The sequence below is a fragment of the Microtus pennsylvanicus genome, chromosome 3 (assembly GCF_037038515.1).
Source record: "Microtus pennsylvanicus isolate mMicPen1 chromosome 3, mMicPen1.hap1, whole genome shotgun sequence".
NCBI lineage: Eukaryota > Metazoa > Chordata > Mammalia > Rodentia > Cricetidae > Microtus > Microtus pennsylvanicus.
Genome location: NC_134581.1, coordinates 134250671 through 134270533, shown reverse-complemented (window position 1 = coordinate 134270533; position 19863 = coordinate 134250671). Strand labels below are relative to the sequence as shown.

The 19863-nt window shown below is 42.3% G+C and overlaps 1 protein-coding gene across 1 annotated transcript; it reads left to right on the top strand.

The window, feature by feature from the left end:
- The first annotated feature begins 10713 nt into the window (after positions 1-10713).
- Positions 10714-19338, top strand: LOC142846532 (protein NipSnap homolog 3B). Its single transcript, XM_075967213.1, has 6 exons — positions 10714-10866; positions 13918-14128; positions 15450-15608; positions 17203-17352; positions 18338-18424; positions 18511-19338. Exons 1-6 carry the CDS (start codon positions 10807-10809, stop codon positions 18585-18587), a joined length of 744 nt encoding a protein of 247 aa, XP_075823328.1. The 5' UTR covers positions 10714-10806; the 3' UTR covers positions 18588-19338.
- Positions 19339-19863: the final 525 nt, after the last annotated feature.

The window sequence follows — 19863 nt, the reverse complement described above, 5'->3', positions numbered from 1 at the left end:
TTAACAAAGATGCTTGAGGTATCTTAAGAAGTCATTATAGATGTGGAAACATTCGCCCTAATAAAAAATTTACCTCTATATTCTGATACTTTTTACTAGGTTTTATATTTTCATCATCCTCTTTAAAATTGATGTAATGCAAAGAAAAGGATACTTTTTGGTCCATATTGTAAATACGCCTACATTAAGGAAACATTATACGACTTGTCACAGTTTGGATCTAGAAGAGCACCCCTCCGGCAGTCTCATCAGTGGAAGCCTTGGTCAACAAGTAGTAGTGTATTGGGAGGTGGTAAAAAGCTTAAAAGGTAGGACCTAGAAGGAAGAAAGTACATCTCTGATCGTGAGCCCTTGAAAGGTATATTGGGGCCCTTTGCTGTCTCTGTTTCCTGGTTGCCACAAGGTGAGCAGCTTTCTTCCCCCGTAATGTACTACCTCAAAGCAGTCCCAAAACCATGTTAAGCAACCATACCCTAAAGCCCCTAAACACATAAAGCCAAATAAACTTTTCTTCTTCTAACATTATTGTTCCCAGGCATTTTGTCACAGCCAGGTCTTCCCTGTTCCATGAAGAGTGTAGAATCATTTCATCCCAACTACAAATGTGTTTATCCCTCACCATTTGGAAAGGACTGGCATAGGTCTCACTTTTGGACATAGCAGTCCACCCCACTGGACAGAGAGGATAGGCAGTATCTTACTTGGTTTTGTTTCTGTTGTACTATCAAGTATCTGCAGGGTTCTCTGTACCCCCGTCTTCATTTGGAAGAGGTCCGTGATGGTCTGGGGAACTAAGGTTGTGGTACGCTTCTCTTCTCTAATCATTCAGGTCTTGTGTCTGCAAATAAAAAGGACACAGTAGCATCATCTAGGAGGGCCTGGACTTTCAGGATGCATAAGGAGCATAGGATCATCTGGAAAAGATGAACACAGTCTCATTTGTTTAACTTTGTTTTGGTCTTCAGGTTTGTATGTATGTTTGTTTGTTTTGAAAAGGGATTTCATTGCATGGCCTAGGCTAATCTAGAACTCACTGTGTGGCTAATGATGTCCTCAAGTGCCTATACTCCCATCCCCACTTCTGTGCTGGCTAGTTTTATGCCAACTTGGCACAACCCACAGTTGAGAGGAGGGAATGTCAATTGAGAAAATACTTTCATAAGATCTGACCGTAAGTGAGCCTGTGGGGCATTTTCTCAATTAGTGACTCATGTGGGAGGACCCAGTTCCATTGTGGGTGGTGCCACCCCTGGGCTGGAGCTTCTTGGTTCTATAAGAAAGCAAACTGAGCAACCCTTGGGGGTCAAGCCAATAAACAGCCCCTGTCCATGGTCTCTGCATCAGCTCCTGTCTCCAGGTTCTTATCCCATTTGAGTTCTTGTCCTGATTTCCTTACATGATGGGCTATGATGTGAAGCACAAGCCAAATAAAACCCTGTCCTCCCCGCATTGCTTTTGGTCATGGTGTTTCATCACAGTGATAGTCACCCCAACTAAGACAGCTTCCTAACTGTTGAGCAACAGCCCCTAACACCATAGAGGCAGAGCCAGGTGAATCTCTGTGAGTTTGAGGCCAGCCTACGGAGCGAGTTTCAAGACAACCAAGGCTACACAATGAAACCCTGCCTCGAAAACAAGAGCAGTTAAGTCTCTGAAGATTAAACTCGCTTCCATCTAATCGAAACCAGCCTCTGACATACAAAAACTATTCGTTGATCTATGTGCAGACACTACATCTCAAAGGGCATGTTAAGAGGACAAAGTACCTGCTTTCATGTAGTCAGTATTCCTGGAGAATTATCTAAGACATACAAGTTAAATAGCATAAAGTTGGCTAAAAATACAGCACAATGAGAGGGCACTGAGCATGGTGACAAGAGTCCAGTTTAGCTAGAGGTCTTAGCTCTGAGATGATTATCTCCCCAAAGTCTAAACAATGAGAACCAGCAAGCCAGCAAGACTTGGATACTACAAGTAAAGGTGCCAGAATGAGTACAGACTGAAGTTCTCAGAAGAAATGAGTTTCAGTGCTCAACAACCATCAGGAAGGCAACAGGCAAGAACATAGTGAGCTAAGAGGAAAAGCGAAGTGAAGAAAGAACGGTAGGAGCCAGCTCACATAGCTCCAGCAAGGAGTTTGCTCATTGTGCTGAAAATTTCTGTGTTGAAGAGCAAACCTACATGTTTTATTTATGTGTGTGTGTGTGTGTGTGTGTGTGTGTGTGTGTGTGTGTGTGTGTGAAGTGCCAGTGGAGGCAGAAAGAGGGTGCTGGGTCTCTGAGAGGTGGAGGTACAGGTGATTGCGAGCAACCTGATTGTGGATACTGGGAACTGAAACTAGGTCCCCTGTAAGAACAGTATGTGCTCTTAACCACTGAGGCATTTCTCCAGCGCCTAAATCTTAATTTTCTAAAGAAATAGCATTTGTAATGACTTTTTTTCCCTGAGGATGTTAGGTCCTCTGTTTGCTCCTTCAGATTCTCTTCCGGTTACTGCATTAGCTTTTTCAAACGGAAGTGACTCAAAGGACAACGATGCTGACAAATGCAGTGCAGAGATGCTAATCCAAGGACTTCAGAGAGCAGACAGTGACCCCATGTCAGAGTGACTCAGGATGCTCGGTCCTGACATGCATTGCCTTGCCCACTAAGAAAGACCACACCAGGCCATGAATCCGGCTTAGCATAGAGCAGTGGTTCTCCACCTGTGGGTCGCTACCCCTTTGGAGGCCAAGTGACCCTTCTACAGGGGTCACATATCAGACACCCTGCATATCAGATATTTACATTAAAATTCACAACAGTATCAACATACAGTTATGAAGTTGCAACGCAAATAATTTTATGGTTGGTAATTATCACAACATGAGGAACTGTATTAAAGAGTCCCAGCATTAGGAAGATTGAGAACCACTGGCAAAGAGCAAGGCTGAGAGAACAAAGCCTGGACCAGAAATCAAAAGATCTGAATCCTGGTTCTGACCACTAGTGTATCCATGTGACATCACTTACTGCTTTAGCCTTGGCTTCTTTATTTGTAATACTGAGAATATGTTCAGAGTCTACGCTCCTGGGGACCACCTCCCCAGCAATGGCTACAAGCAAAGACTACAGCAACCACTGTCTCCCATGAACAGTTCAGAAAGCATGATTATCTAAATCCTATTTGAAACTCCTCAAACTCTACCGCCTCTCAAAATAATGATGCCTACATATTTTACAAGTAAACCCAAAGCCTTTCCATATGCTGCTGACGAATGTGTCCCTCAAAGGCATGGATGTTTAATTGATGCCTATAGTTCTATTATTCTATAATATCAGTGTAGAAACTTATCAAGTGAACACAGTCACATGCCATATAGTGTTTTGGTTAGCTGTGGACTGCAGAGAATATGGGAATCCAATAAACTACATGGTCTAATGAAATAGTTATTTTAGTTTGTAAGTACATTCTATGATCATGCAAGTATAAAAATCTTAATGCATTTATTAGAATGTCATCATTAATACATAGTTGTCATTCTGTAGGGAAATGAGGTCATGAAATTGTCTCATTTTACTATCACAATCTCCTTAAGTGACAGTATCATCTTCACCAACAATCAAGCTGAAAACCAGAGAGGCAATGTAACTTGTAACTTATAAAGTCACACAACTACTAAGATTCAAAACCAGAATTCAAAGCCAGAAATGCATGCTCTAAAACCATGTTCTTCAGATTCCTCATAGATTCTTTGGAGACGACTCTCTGTAGACTTTAACTTTCTGAATTTTAGAGGACAAAATAATATTCTCCCTTCTATTCAGGTGAGTTATCAAGCAAAACCTGACTTGAGAGCAGTAATATAATGGATGAGTCTGTTCTGCTGGACAAGTGTTTCCTAATCTCTCTGACTATCTTGGCTTACCAGTTTGAGTTAAACTTCAACTTAGGAAAAAGAAATCAATTTCCCAGTGCATTCATATGTCAAGTGTATCTGGCATAACGTCTCTTATCTTGTGAAAGTTTGAAGAGAAAGCACGATTCAGTGTCAGTCCGCATTCTAAAGACTTATTTTTATTCTTGTAATAACCCTGTATCATAGACCACACAAGCTATTGCTGTGTGAGTTTCCCCACCCAACATGACCCTCTGCCCTTCTGACCCACTGGCGTGTCTCTCTGGGGATTATACAAGAAGCCAACACTGAAGGTCATTGTTATCTTAAGTATTTCTGTCTTCACCATGTTTCTCCTTCTGGCATCTCCAGTAAGTCTTCAAATCAGTAAGAAAAAAAAAACAAACCAAACAAAAGAATGACTGAAAACTGAACAAGTGTGACCTTAAATAATAAAAATAAAACAGCTTATAAAATCCTGAAAAATGGTCAATTCACAAGAAATCAGAGAAACAGAATTTAAATGGAGACACTTCAACTTAATAAATTGAGACAAATGGTAAAGTCATATAGTAGGAAAAATTGGTGGGAACAGCATTAACCTCCTGTAGGATGAGTGGATAATGGATAAAAGAAGTATGCACAAATTGCAGCTGCTATTGTCCAAGCCTGAAAGGTGTTATCTAATAAGGCAGTGGGAGATCAATTATCCCAGGTGTTGCAAGGACCCTCTGAGCCCTTCCAGGACTTTGCTTCCTGGCTATTACAACTAGCTGGTAAACTTTTTGGAGACGCAGATCATGCAATGCTTATCATAAGACAATTGGCGTTTGCAAATAAATATTGTAAGGAGGCTATACGGCCTCACAAGAATAAAAGCTTAAATGATTATATTCGCATTTGCTGAGACATTGATGGGGCGTATCACTCTGGACAGGTTATGGCGGCTGCTCTCCGGAAAAGCCAGGGCCAGTCAGATGGAGGGGGAAGCAGGAACTGTCTTGGGTGCGGTCAGCCTGGAAACTTCCATAGGATTGTCCCATAACAATTAAGGAGGGGCCACTGGCCCAGGGCTGCGTCCAAGATGCAAAAAGGGGTTACAATTGGGGAAATGATTGCAGATACAAGACAGACATCGAGGGGAGACCTTTGCCACAGGGAAACTGGATTGGGGCCTCACTCCGAAGCCACAACCATGAAGCCTACCTCAGGCAGTGGTCAGATTCAATTTGTTCCCCAAAGCAATCCCTTTCTGTTGCGGACCTCGCCCGAGGAACACCAGGGAGTGCAGGATTGGACCTCTGTGCCACTGCCCAAACCGTCTTAATACCACAAATGGGGGTGCAAGCCTTGCCTACAGGAGTCTATGGGCCGTGGCCTGAGGGAACCATGGGACTCGTTTTTGGCCTTATCAGTACACTTCTTAGGGGGATCTGCATTTTTCCGGAGGTAATAGTTGCAGACTATAAAGGGGAAATTCTCACTACGTTGGAGTGGGAAATGCTAGTGATTCCACAAGGGGACAGGATTGCTCAGCTTGTCTTATTACCCCAGGTTTTGACAAATAATCCCTCTCTTAAAGAGCACAGGGGAAATCAAGGCTTTGTTTCAATAGGAACCTGTGCATTTGGGGTAGCTACCCTGCAAAACAGGCCACAGTTAAAACTTAACATTGAGGGGAAAACTTTTTTAGGCATCCTAGATATGGGTGCAGATGTCTCAGTGTTTTAATTAATATAGTTTCTGTGTGGTTATTTTGAGTCTGGGTGGTTGGGAATGAACAAGCAGCCTCCAACTACAACGTAGTATGTGACTTGAGAATTAAAAGCAGCATAAAGAAGGGTAGCTGAGGGCTGGAGAGATGGCTCAGTGGTTAAGAGCATTGCCTGCTCTTCCAAAGGTCCTGAGTTCAATTCCCAGCAACCACATGGTGGCTCACAACCATCTGTAATGAGGTCTGGTGCCCTCTTCTGGCTTGCAGACATACACACGGACAGAATATTGTATACATAATAAATAAATAAATAAATATTTTTTTAAAAAAAAAGGAAGGGTAGCTGAGTAGGGACAAGGGTGACCTCAAATAAATAAAGCCTTTAGTTAAGAAGTCACCATAAAGCTTGGAGGTGGCTGCTCAGGCCTTTAATCTCAGGCAGAGGCAGGTGGATTTCTTATGTTTGAGGCCAGTCTGGTCTACAGAGAGAGTTCCGGGGCAGCCAGGGCTACACAGAGAAAACCTGTCCTGAAAAACCAGAAGGGGAGAAAGGCATCTGTGGTAGTTTGAATGTAATTGGCCTCCTTACTCTCATAAGGAGTGGCACCATTAGGAGGTGTGGCTTTGTTGGAGGAAGTGTGTCACTGTAGGGGCGGGCTTTGAGGTTTCCTATGCTCAGGATACTGCCCACTGTCTCAGTTGACTCCCTGTTATCTGCAAGATGTAGGTTTCTGAGCTACTACTCCAGCACCATGTCTGCCTGCACATCGCTATGCTCCCTGCCAAGATGATAAAGGACTGAACCTCTGGAGCTCTAAGTGAGCCGCCTCGATTAAATGTTTTGTTTATGAGAGTTGCCATGGTCATGGTGTCTTTCTTCACAGTAATAAAAACAGTAAGACAGCATCATAGAAAGACTATAGTTGAAAAAAAAACTACATACATGGATTAACCAACATGTATCATTCCAAACAGATTAATTTTCCAGTAATAAATTGTATGAAATTTGAATTATTTTGAAGTCTCTAAAGCTATGGCTTTTACCTGCTTTTCAGTTTCTGTGTTGTGTGAAGTGGGAGGAGCTTCAGAAAACTCCACGGAATAATGAAAACCAGTAATTACTTTTCTTTACACCTGGTGTCTTGATATGTGAAGGAAACAGTCCAGATTATGAAGCAGCACTAGAACGCTGCCCTGGAACTGGTACTAGGAATGTTTTCACCACAAAATGTAGTCTGCAAAGTCCTGATTTTCCATAAACTCTCAACCCTCATCAAAGACACAGAGAAGTTTGAACTCAGACTGTGTGGAGAATCCTAGGCAGCATCCTGAAGCTTCTGAGAATGGAGAAGATACACTAGGCCCCTCTGGCTGGATGGCCCATTATACTGATGTTCCACCCTTCCGATACTATCCTGAGAATAACAAGTTCAGTCTAAAGATACTATAAAAGCAATCAGTGAAGGTAAAGTAAATCTAAACGAGATGAAAAAACAAGATAAGCTATATTTAAGAATGAAAATATAAACTAGAAGATTCCTCTTGAAGTCCACATGTAGGAAAAAGCAAGTAGAAGAGTAAACATGCAGAGCCTTGGGCAATTGAAGCATTTATGGCTGATGGGTCTTAAAATGTCACTGCCACTAAAATGCACTTCTAATCCAAATCCAAAAAAAGACAAAGGGGTATATATAATAGACATATATGAAAAGACATAGTAATAGTAACTGTACGCTTCTATGTGCTTTAGTAATAAAATAATAGAAATGATAAATTTGTACTATCAATAAATATTAAGCTAGTCTTAACTCCTACCATTGGTACTAGAAGAGATATCAGCAAATAGATACAGAAATATGAACACCTGTTGGCAGCCCAAAGCTAGAGACTTAGTCTGTTTCTTTCCACACAGCACTCCAGTGTTCAACACACAAAAGATACATTGGTGATATAAGCAGGACACTTATTAATAAAAATTGATTTTTATCTTTACTACACACTCCTCAATTATATAAGCTTATAAATAGTATACAAGTTCATAAACTTGTTAAGGAACATTGAATGAAAATTGACTTTTATTTCTCTTACAAAAGAATCGCTCCTTTTAAATACAATAAACTCAAACATTGCGATAGTAATTTGCCTTTACTAAAATTACAGCATCACACCATAATCATACACACACTCATACGATTGATTCCACGCTAGATATTTGTAGTTTAACTTAAAATAATTGAAAAAATAGAAGCTGGGAATATATTGTACATTTTTGCCTGAGATTCCAGAAACCCTGGGTTCGATCCCCAACTGGAGGGGGCGGGGAGATGGACAGAATATGCCTAAGCAAAGGAAAGTTAGTCTATGTCGCCATCTAGTGGCCTTAGACTATAATTCCGAAAAGAGAAACTTCTCTAAGGAATATGAATCCAGCTCCAGAGTCCTGCATGTACCTGGCCTCCTACCAGCTGGGCTAGCAGAAGATCCACGTAGCTGCTTCCAACTGCACAGTTGCACAAGTCTAACCTTTGAACAAAAGCAAGCAGGAACACCACCAAGGACATTGCTCTGCTTGCCGGCATCAGAGGTCAACCACCCTGCCACTGCTACCTATTTACTTGACGTGTACAAATGTATTTTCTTTTTTAAATAAAAACAATATTTTCTCATTTTACATACCAATTCCAGTTCCTACTCCCTTCCCTTCTCCAGCTCCCCCTTTCTTCCCCCCACCTCACCCCCTATTCACTTCCTAGAGAGGGTAAGGCTTCCCATGGGGAGTCATCAAAGTCTGGCAAAGTGATAAATTTGAGGCAGGATTTTCGGGGACTGCAGACGCTCAGATCCTGAATTTTCTGTGACCCCTTGCCAGCCGGAGTAAACAGCTTGTCTTCCTGTGCTTGCAGCTGCTCTGGACACAAGACCCTCATGAGTTCCTGATGGCAGGGGAGTGGTTTCTGGTGGGCTTGCAGCTGAAAAATCCCAAGAGCTAGGGCATGGCCATTAGTCAAGAAGAGCCCTATTTAAGCTGCCCTGGAACACAATAAAACAGGCATTCTTGTTTTAGGGATTAAAAGAGAAGTTTCTCTTTTTGGAACTATATCCTAAGATGTCTGTGTGTGTGTGTGTGTGTGTGTGTGTGTGTGTGTGTGTGTGTGTGTGTGTGTGTTTCAAGCTCCAGCCCCTTGCCTGACCTGCAAACTGTCATGTGGTAGACAGGTTATGGTACGGTACACAGAACCAAGGCCCTCCCCCTATATCTAGGCTGAACAAGATACTCCTCCATAGAGAATGGGCTCCAAAAAGCCATTTCATGCACGAGGGATAAATCCTGGTCCCACTAACAGTGGCCCCACAGACTGCCCAAGCCACACAACTGTCACCCACATCCAGAGGGCCTAGTTTGGTCCTATGCATGTTCCCCTGCTGTCAGTCCAGAGTCAGAGAGCTCCCACTAGCTCAGATAAGCTGTTTCTGTGGGTATCCCCATTGTGGTCATATTATTGTTCCTCCCTCCTTTTTACTGGACTGTGGGAGCTTGGCCCAGTGCTTAGCTGTGGATCTCTGCATCTGTTTCCAATAGTTGCTGGTTGAAGGCTCTATGATGAGAGTTCAGGTAGTCACAATCTGATTACAGGGCAAGGCCAGTTCAGGCACCTTCTCCACTATGGCTTAGGGTCTTAGCTGGGGTCATCCTTGTGGATTTTTGGGAATTTCTCTAGTGCCAGGTTTCTTGCTAACCTCATAATGGCTCTCTTAATCAAGGTATCTCTTTCATAAAAATTTATTTTCACAAAAGTCAAACTAGATGAAAAATAATAAAAACATGATCAGAAAAGCTTTACACACTGGTATGAAAAGAATAAATTCATAAAATATTTTGACAGGATTTAGTTAAGATTAATATGCACATAACTTAGAAGTCAGCAATTCAAGGGGTGCACTCTAGGGCACAATATACACATAACAGAATCAGCAACTCAGTACTCTATAAAATGAAATGAGGACATGACCATTCCTGGGTGTGGTTGAGGAGAAGATTTTCACTGTAGATTCGAGGAAGAGAACAGCCAGAGGCATCTGGAAGTGTCGGCACTAGGCTTCAGGTAACTGGCATGGGTCAAAGCTGTATCTCATTTGGAACCAGCCTTATCCCCTTTGGTCATAAAAGTCGGGAATAAAGTACAATATTATCAGGACTTGTGTTTTTATCAATAATAGTCATAGATATATTTACAGCTGCCGAAATATGTCAAAATCCCTTTTATGGTTATGACGACTTCAAATGCTTGTCTTACCCCCTAGATTGTTATTTAATATCTCTATAAAGAAGCACGTGTGGTTTTCAATAACTTACCTTTCTATTAGACGACGTTTACTCAGTGTAGTTTTTTTAGAGCTGTATGTATTTGCTAAACACTCTTTAGGAGTTTAGAGGATCACAAGATTTCCAAATGTTTGCGACACTAAAAAGGTTTCTAATCCCTAACGACCAGCAGTAAATAATGTGTGTACATTAGTAAGGTAGTCAAGAGGCTGTTTTCATCAGGGAAATTATTCAAGATATTGGGATCAATTCGCTATTTAACGTGAAGTGTAGAGCCATTGAAGGCCGGATACCTGAGAATGAACGGTATCCCAAGTGAATATAGTTGGAGAACCCTAGAATACGCTCAACGAAAAACAAACACCCACTAGAGAAAAAAAATGGTAAAAGAAGTTTCTCTGAGGGCGAAAAATCAGAGGCCCTCGAAGATCTGCTTTCACACCACACAGAATTACTTAATTTCAGTCTCCACGTGTGATTTCAGGCCCGCGGCCCACTGTTCTGGGCTCCAAAAAAATTAACCCATCGCTTGGGGGCCAAGTGGGGGACAGGGGTTGGTCTACAGGGATGCTGAGCACTCTGATAAAGGTGAAGGTTCACGGGCCTTTGCCACGAGGTCACCCCCACCCCCAGATTTTCAAACACCCAGGCTACGCACTACATTCAGCTCTTAGAAAGCACCCAGAATCCAGAACCTTGTAGAACAAAAGCCAAGCACGAAAGTACGTGCACTACAGAACGAGCTCCGGGCTCCTGCGGGAAGGGGCGGGGCCGCGCTCTCGAGCCCCGCCTAGTCAGCGCGTACCTAATCGAGCGGGCGCGCGCGCCAGGAAGCGGGGAGAGCGCGAGTCCCACCACCCGGCGGTCTTTCCGTGCGCTCCAGGCCGCGCCATGCTCGCGCTCCGAAGCAGCCTAAGGAAGGTGCTGGCCCCGCGGGCGCTGGCGCCACAGGTAGGGGACGCGGGGATGCGCGACAGTCGTGCGCTGGGAGGTAGATGCGGTCTTTAAATCGTGGACTAACAAGGCTCAGGGAGGTGGGCGGGGTCCGTGGCGCGCGCACGCGGCTTTGGGGAGGTGGGCGGGGCCCGTGGCGCGCGCACGCGGCTATGGAGAGGTGGGCGGGGTTGGGGGGTCTGCGGTACCGAGAGCTGTGTTCAGGGAAGTGGGCGGGGCCTGTGGCACACCAGGCTTGGGGGAGGTGGGCGGGATCTGGTGCGCGAGTACACGCCCTCTGACCCTCTGGCAGCGGTTGGCAAGTCTAGCCAAAGTCCCGGTTTGATCTGGAGCCGAGATCTCTTGAGTCCACGGCACCGAACGCTTGAAGAGGTGCCCGCTTTTAGGGTCACCTCCCTAGAAGCTGGACAGAGAGAGCTTTTTCTGGCCCCCGGGGTCATCCCTAAAGCCCTGACGGTTGCGTTTTTGCAGCCACTGCCCAGTTCATACACGGGCACTTTGTGGAGAAACTTGAACAGGAGACCAGGGTTGCCTTGGGAGCATCCTGTCCTGCAGTTCCGGGAGTCCCCAAGCCAAGCAAGGCCCTGGAGCCCTGTGAAGCTGGTTGTGCCTGAGATGGGACTTGCACGAGGCTAGCCAGCCTCAGGGGTTGACCATGGCTGTTTGACTTGAATGCAGAAAGGTTCGTGACTTTCTGAGTTCAGGAAAAGCGTTAGCCTGGTCTAGAGACAGACTTTGTGGTGAACACTGAAAAAGAGCATAACACATAATCCAGCCTCTGCCCTTGCTGCCTTCCTACAAAGGTTGAGGATAAGCCCCGATTTTGAGCTAACAGAACATCAAGCAGATTTCTGCCTTGGCACAGTTTGGTCCAGTCCTGCAGCACTAAATGACCTCAGCTCTTAACACACACCTTTTCAATACAGATTTCTTTAACGTGTACTTTCCCGTGTGGAAGACTGTAGTGTCTTTCCACAGTAATTTCTGCTCTACAAATACGGACTTCTTGACTCACTCTAAGATTGTTAAAGTATCCCATGTTGAATTCTTTACGCCCATGTATGTTTTTAAGCATGTGGGTTTAGTTTTTATGTGTTTGTGTAGTGTGTGTGTGTGTGTGTGTGTTGCTCAGGGGGGATCACACGCCTTCTGACCCTCTGGCAGTTCATAGCACGGTGCTTCCTAGTAGTTATTAAATCATCACATGAAGTATAAAGGCCAAATTTAACCTGTAAGCTCCACTTCAAGATAACTTCCTGAAATTCTGGAAGCTTTTGTTCATGGGAGATAACAAACCACGTGTTTTCGTTCCTCTAAACAACTTTGTTAGACTAAACCGCTCCAGATGTGCTTGGTCACATGTAGTTGGGATGTGCCTGATCATATGTAGGTGGGAGGTACCTAGGCAGGTCATACATCAGGATGTGTGCTTGCCCCTGATTGGATGGAGGTGGGAGGTACACAGGCAGGAAGTACATTAGGATATGTGCTTGCCCCTGATTAGACCTAAGGGGAAGTACAGTGGCCTTATGGGATTGCCTTTTTAAACTTCTACAAACTGTGACTTGTTGCCATTTCCTGGGAACCCCAGAATGATCTGGGAACCTCAGAGTGGGCCTGGCCAGAGCCCATCCTCCTAGCCAGTATTTAATTAAAGCTTGGTTCAAATTGGCTCAAAAATTGTGGAGCTGATCTTTGCATAGCGAATCTCAGATTTAACAAAGTTTTCATATAAAGCATGTGACTATTAAAGGATATTTTCATCAGCCTTATATAAATGGATGCATTAAAGGTGCTCCTTCATACTGTATCTATCTTGAAGCTGAGGGGGACCCTGCAAGTGTCCAGGCAGGGAAGTGAACCTATAAAGGGATGAGAATGAAACCTCAGTTCAAATTTTAACTTAGTTCACCTGGATCAGACTCTGGGGAGTGTGATGCCAGGCTGTTGATTGTCAGCATATTTAAAACGCAGTACGATTTGGGAAAAAGTTTCTAGACGATGATCATTTCGATTCCAGGTGTGCAATAAAGCTTAAGGTATGACCACTTAGAAATTCCTTTGCAAAGTACGTGTAACAATAAGGGTGGGTTCTATAGCTAAAGGGAATAAATAGAATCTAGTGACCAATAGCACAGAGATCAGCAGGCCATAGAGTACATGTGACATCTCCCCTAAAGATGGGGTTAACTGGAGCTAAAGATAACAGTCCAGGGAGAGAAGAGTTGGGATAATCATCTTGGGGAATTGGGCGAGGTCTGCCTCCACGGATAGCACAAAGGTTGTTAACAATATCCATTCCAGCCTTCTGGGCAGAAGGGTATTTTATCGCCTTCATTGAGGAGAGGCCACTGTGTTTTGCATGCCCAGCTCCCTAGTGCTCTATGGGCGCAAGGACCTTTGTGCCCCCAACAGGAAACTAATGTTTCAGAGCACCCTGTCTCCTTGAGTTCTCTCCTTTCAGCTTTCATGCAGCTCCCCACTGTAGTGCAAAGCAATGAATGACTCACACCTTCCTTTTTCTGACCAGTAATTTACTTCACTGAGTAATTTTTAAAAGTTTAGATCAAAATAATAATGCTCATTTTTTTAGAAACCCCAAAAGGCCTTGTGCTAATAAACATGTTCATCATGGCTCTTAAAAAGACATAATACAAAATTTGCAAGCTTCTTTTAAACAAACAGTACTGGTGACTACTGATTTTGACTCAGCAAGAGGAAACTCCAAAACTACAAGGCTCCTGGTCATAGTTCTCTAGGAAACAGGATCACAGCCTTGATGAAAGCTTTCCAGCAGCTTTTCATGAAAACGTGCTTCGCCCTGGCCCCCAGCTAGGACACAAGAACTCCACACTCGGTGTACTCAGCAGCTGTTACCTAAACTGCATCTCTACAAAAACATGTCTGTCTATACAGAGTTGACAGGAGGAATAGAAAGACAAGTTTTGAGTCTACTGTATGTCCTTTGTTTCCAGACTCAAATATATGACCGTAACAGCATGATAAATCTTTTCCAAAATATTTGAATGTCCCCTGTCTTTTTTTCAGGTGTGTTCACCTTTCGCTACAGGCCCCAGGCAAAGCGATGGGACATTGTATGAATTCCGCACCTATTTGCTCAAGCCCTCAAAGACGAATGAGTTCCTGGAAAATTTTAAGGAAAATGTTCACCTTCGAACAGCTTACTCTGAATTGATTGGCTATTGGAGTGTAGAATTCGGAGGCAGAACAAACAAAGTATTCCATATTTGGAAGTATGGTATGAAGCACACAGCTTCTGTTTCATGCAAATGTTCATCATTAGGTGGTCTGTGAAGCTTGGTTCTTCAGTCTGTATGACTGTACATACACACAGGTTAAAGAAAACATTTGAAAGCAATACAGTAACAAAGCGAAGTAAATTATTCAGCAGCCCCTTTGTATCTTTTTATCAGCCACTTGCTTAGACTTTGAAGTTAACATTTATGGGAACATATCCTCTCATATTAAATCCTAATTTGATGAACTGACTTTTAATTCTCAAAGTTTTCGCATCGTTTGTTAGGAAAAATATCTTTTGTAAAATTAAAACCATGCTTTACTGTCTTGTTCCATAACGGAGGTAAAGACAGAGGAACTGGAAAAAGGTCTCCCGCTGAAGATGACATGGAAGTAGTACAAGAATGTATGAAATTTCTTACTCCTGTGTCTGGTCCTCACAGTCTGTAGCAGGGCCTGCGGGTGCCCAAAGAATTCTTAATCATTTCCCTGTGGGTTTGTCCATCAGCGTCCAGATTAATTTTTTAAAAAATGATACTCTATGAAAATTGTTTATTCTGTACCTCATATAGCAGTTCGGGACTTTTCCATGCAATAATAGATCAGACCTCATTAAAATTAATATATGCTTCAGAGAAGGTACAAATTAAGTCATGACCCACTAAGAGAATGAACAAGAGTGAGAGACTCAACAGTTTGTGCTTACAGAGTGCATTTTGTTTCACTTAAGTTGAAATTGGTTCCGGGTGTGCCTTGACGTGACTGCCTAGCATCACTACCAAAGCGTTTTTCTCTCACCTGGGACCGTCAGTAACAAGTTACAGTTGAAGAGAAGAGTCCACATCTTCTGAGCACCAAGTGCTGATGTCTGTTCTAAGGGCTCTTCCTGGGTTCGTGTAATCCTCGCCCCAAACCTGGAGGCTGATATTATATCCCTGTTTCACAGACTGAGAAACGCACAGTGACGTAACTCCTGCACACCTCTGAGTGCAGAGCCTGTGATGCCTGTCCAGTGAGGTCACAGTAACTCCTGCACACCGCTGGGTGCAGAGCCTGTGAAACCTGTCCAGTGAGGTCGCAGTAACTCCTGCACACTGCTGAGTGGGGGAGCCTGTGACGCCCTTATTGCTCCACTTCTTTTACCCTAAAGACTTCAGTGCTTTGATTCAAATGTCACATCTTTGCAAGTGTGTGTTCCCAAGAACACAGTGTTCTTGTGTGCCGTGGATAAAATGTTTGCTTATTTGGGTGGGGTCCAAGGAGGAATAGATAATTATAAATAAAACAATTTAAACTTTTCTCCATTCTTTTTTCTACCGTAGATAATTTTGCTCATCGAACAGCGGTTCGCAAAGCCTTGGCCAATGATAAGGAATGGCAAGAACGATTCCTCATCCCAAATTTGGCTTTCGTTGATGCGCAAGAGGTTGAGATTACCTACCTGGTACCATGGTGCAAAATAGGAACACCTCCAAAGGAAGGTGAGTTTCTCTTAGCCTCTGTGAGTTTTCATGCGTGAAATGGTCCAGATGTTAAAGTGATTTTAAAAAAACAAAGTGTCACTGGAAAAGAACAAAAAATGAATTATTTTCTATAGGAATGCTGCTGTGACTATTGATAAAAAGCTGATCTTAGTTTATACTTAAAAAGTGAGAATTAATTAATGAACTATTTCCCCAAACAAAGATGTATATGTGTATGTGTGTGTATATGTATACGTGTATGTATGTGTGTGTTTGCATATATGACTGGTATCTGTGGAGGTCGAAACGGCATCAATCCTCATGGAACTGGAATTACAGACAGTTGTGAACTGCCGTGTGAGTGCTGGGAACTGATCCAAGTTTGTTGCTAGAGCAGCAAATGCTCTTGACTGCTGAGCCATCTCTCCAGCCCTTCCAAATGAAGTTTCATGGGTTAAAGCTTCACTACAGTATAGAAAAAGTCTGTATAATACTAAAGTAATGCAAACTTCTATTCACTTACTCATTTTTAGGGTTGAGAGGGTTGAGACAAGGTCTCAGAATGTAGCCCAGGCTGACCCCTAAATCACAATTCTACTCCCTTAGACTCTCAAGTAGAGAGATTATAGACATTTACTACAATTCCTGTTTATAACATCAATATAAAATTACTCTTTTCTAGCCTGGGCTCTGGGACCCACCCCGCAAGGCATCGCCCTCCGCTCTCACCACTGCCCAGACTTGCTTGCCATCTCTTTAAGTGCCAAATCTTGATGGTTTTACACTTTTCACATTCATTTATTTATATAGTGTATGTTCATGCAATGGGGGTCAGAAACAACTCAGGGTCGTTGGTTTCTTCCTTACACTGTGTGTGTTCCCAGGATTGAACTCCGTCCGACTTGGCAACAAGCAGTTTTTGACACACTGAACCATCTCATCAGGCTTAAATCTTATTTCCTGCTCTATTTTTCATAATTCCTTGGTGACCTTGTACATTTTTTCCCCATCAGACCTACGTATCCTCCAGTTTCTCACCTTTGCTTTATATTTCTGACTGGAGGTAAAAGCCTCTTATGAAATACTTGGATATTTAAGAACATTAACCCACTCCCCCTTCTGAAGTTACTTTTCTTCAGAAAGTCAGGTAGGACCAGAGGCCATGTTTTCTTGCTATTCCTGTTAGGAACAGACTCCTGGAGGAGGAAATTACACAGACCTCCGTATCTTCCCTCTCAAAACTGAAAACGAGCGGAAAGTAGGACATCAAAGGACACCTATTTCTTTTCTTAAAGACTTTCACAGCTTAAAATCCTATTTCATGATAGAGGATCAATATTTGGTATGTTGATAAGGTTCCCAGATTAAATTTTTTTCATGTGATTATTTATATATAGTTTCTATTTCCTTTTAGTTATTGAGATTAACTTTAAACATAGACAAGAACATGAAAACGAGTAAAAATAATACAAGGAATTAAATATGTCTGCATAAATCTGTGTGTACAGATGACCCTTCAAATACATATGCATAGGGTCACCTCCCACTCTAGACTCTAAATGTCTAAATGTCTGCTAAATAATGTCTGCTAAATAACTTTTGTCAATTCTAGGAGTCTATGAATTGGCTACCTTTCAGATGAAGCCTGGTGGCCCAGCGCTGTGGGGTCACGCATTCCAAAGGGCAGTAAACGCCCATGTGGAACTGGGCTATTCTAAACTAATTGGCGTTTTCCACACTGAGTATGGAGCCCTCAACAGAGGTACAGTCATCTATTTCTGTGAGACTGTGATGAATGTTGGTGATTGCCTTTATTTCTTGGGTGGTTTTTTAAATTACGCTTTTAATTTTGAGAGTTTTCTCTAATTTTAAGGTATGAAAACACTTATTTTTTATTGTGATTGCTAATACGTTTTGAAGAAATCTTTGAGAAAATATTAATTCTTTTCATCTTTTTTTCTAAAAATCTTTTATGTTTTTTTCCAAATAACATTATTGGAGTAAAGAGATTGTTTCTGAATGAAAATATAAATATGCATTTTTATAAATACAAAACTATGGACAAAGCCAAACCAAAAAAAATATCTATTTCTCATTATTGAAGTCAACAGTGTTCTATAAATGATAAAGGAATGTCAAGACCATTGAATTATTAGCTATAAAAAGACCTGGAACACTGTATGTGCATGGCTGGTGATAGCTTCATGTACTCTAGTATGGATAGATAGACTGTCCTGGCATGGTGACCTGAATTTGATCCCTAGCTTCCATATCAAAGCTGGCTAAAGTGGCACCATTTATAATCTTAGCTTTGGGAAGATGGAAATGTGAGTCTTGCCAGGTAGTATAGCCGGATTGTTAAGTTCCAAGTTCAGAAGACCAGTATCAAAACAAGGATGAGAGAAATCGAAGAAGACACCTGACATTGACAACTCTCACACACACACAGGGATGTAGATCAGAGGCTTTGATTCAAAAGGCCCTAGACTTTATGCCTAGTACTACACATATTTAAAAATGTCTGCAGTAAGGTTATATTTCTAATAGACACACGCATATGTACATGTACATATGCACAGGTAACAACAATGAAAATGAAGGAAATGAATTTGAAAGAACAAAGGGTGTATAGGAGGGTTTGGAGGAAGGAAAGGGAAGGAAGAGAATATATAATTATGTTACAGTCTCAAAATAAAATAAAAATACCTGTCATAAAAATTACAACTAACATCTCAATTTGTCTGCAGTTCATGTTCTCTGGTGGAACGAGAGTGCAGACAGCCGGGCAGCTGGGAGACACTGGTCTCACGAGGACCCCAGAGTCGTGGCTGCTGGTGAGCTGGTTCACTAGGCGTGAATTATTTTTAGAACAAATTTGCTTCAGCTGATAGCTTCATTGTCTTATAAAATGTCTTTGCAGTTCGGGAAAGCGTCAATTACCTCGAGTCTCAGCAGAATATGTTCCTGATCCCAGCTTCCTTTTCACCACTGAAGTAGGTTCCGACCAGACATCGGGCATCCCAGTCACGGGATGGGAATGTGTCTAGATTGGGGGCCCATTGCTCCCAAGAGAACCATTCCCTTTGTTGCCTAAAGGAGGTGGTGAGTTATTTCACTGTGCCCTCTGCATCCTAAGGCTACCTGTGTCCTTTGCTACAAGTAGTTGTAGAAATACTTCTGTTCATCTTCCCCATGCTATTTCATGTCTACCAGACACGAGAAAGAGTTGCCATTACTCCACGAGCCTGGTATTTTATTGTTCCATGATATCTTGTCTTCTGTGATTTTATGACTAATTGATGTCTTATATTCAAATAATGATTTTGAATTTTTTTTGCCTGGAATAAAATTTTACATTAGTTAAATACAGTATCTGCCTTTTTATCATGTTCATTTTTCCTCAAATTTAAAAGTATTTTTACCCAGTAATATTTGTTTTGTGATATCAAATGGGATTTGTAGAAATATTAAATTTAGTATTTGTCTTTAGAAAAGTTCAATATCATGTCACCTATATTCTTAATTTTATATTAATTATTAAGTCAAAGTTGGAAAATAATATATTCTTGAGATTTGTTTGTTGGATTGTATGGTTTTAGCATGTTCGTTTTTAATTAACTTTTACTACTTTTAACTTTTCCTTGAATCACTCACAAACATTATGAAACATTTATTTCAATGAGATCTTTATAATTATGAAAGTCTTTGACCTAATAAAAGCCTTCACATCTCTTCTGATTTTTTTCAACCATGTCTTATATATTTGTATCCTCCTCTCTGGAGCACCTCCTGTGTTGCAAAGGGTAATGGCATCATAGGGCTCCGCACTATCATAACAATAAAAGACAAACCCCCTGAGGAGGCGCCAAGGTCCTGATTCCATCCCCCTCTTCTCTTCCCCAAAGACACTGGGTTCTTTCTCCTCAGCAGCAGAGATTTTTTCCCAGTTGTGTTTGATATTACATGTTTCCGGTGTGTTCTCACCAGCCACCTTCCAGGGTTGCCCCTGCTCTTGTTGAGATGGGAACTTAAATGTCACTCCTCAGACAGCCTGGCTTTGACTCCTCCCCATTGTTAACTTCTCACCACGTTCCCTTTTCTTCAAAGCACTCAATGTACCAGGCGTGTGTGTCTGCTGTCATTCGCCCTTCACTGATGCTTCCCTCAATGTTGTATCCCCAGAACCCAGAAGGATGCCGGGCATATAAAACTTAGTAAACATTTGCTAAATTAATAAATAACAATGCTTGGAGGATTTCCCAAGGACAGGTTC

Excerpts from the sequence above, each read along its gene's own strand:
- LOC142846532 (XM_075967213.1), top strand. The coding sequence starts at position 10,807 with ATGCTCGCGCTCCGAAGCAGCCTAAGGAAGGTGCTGGCCCCGCGGGCG. Across the intron at positions 14,129-15,449 it reads ATTCCATATTTGGAAGTATG|ATAATTTTGCTCATCGAACA; the intron begins GTATGAAGCACA and ends TTTCTACCGTAG. Across the intron at positions 18,425-18,510 it reads CCCCAGAGTCGTGGCTGCTG|TTCGGGAAAGCGTCAATTAC; the intron begins GTGAGCTGGTTC and ends ATGTCTTTGCAG.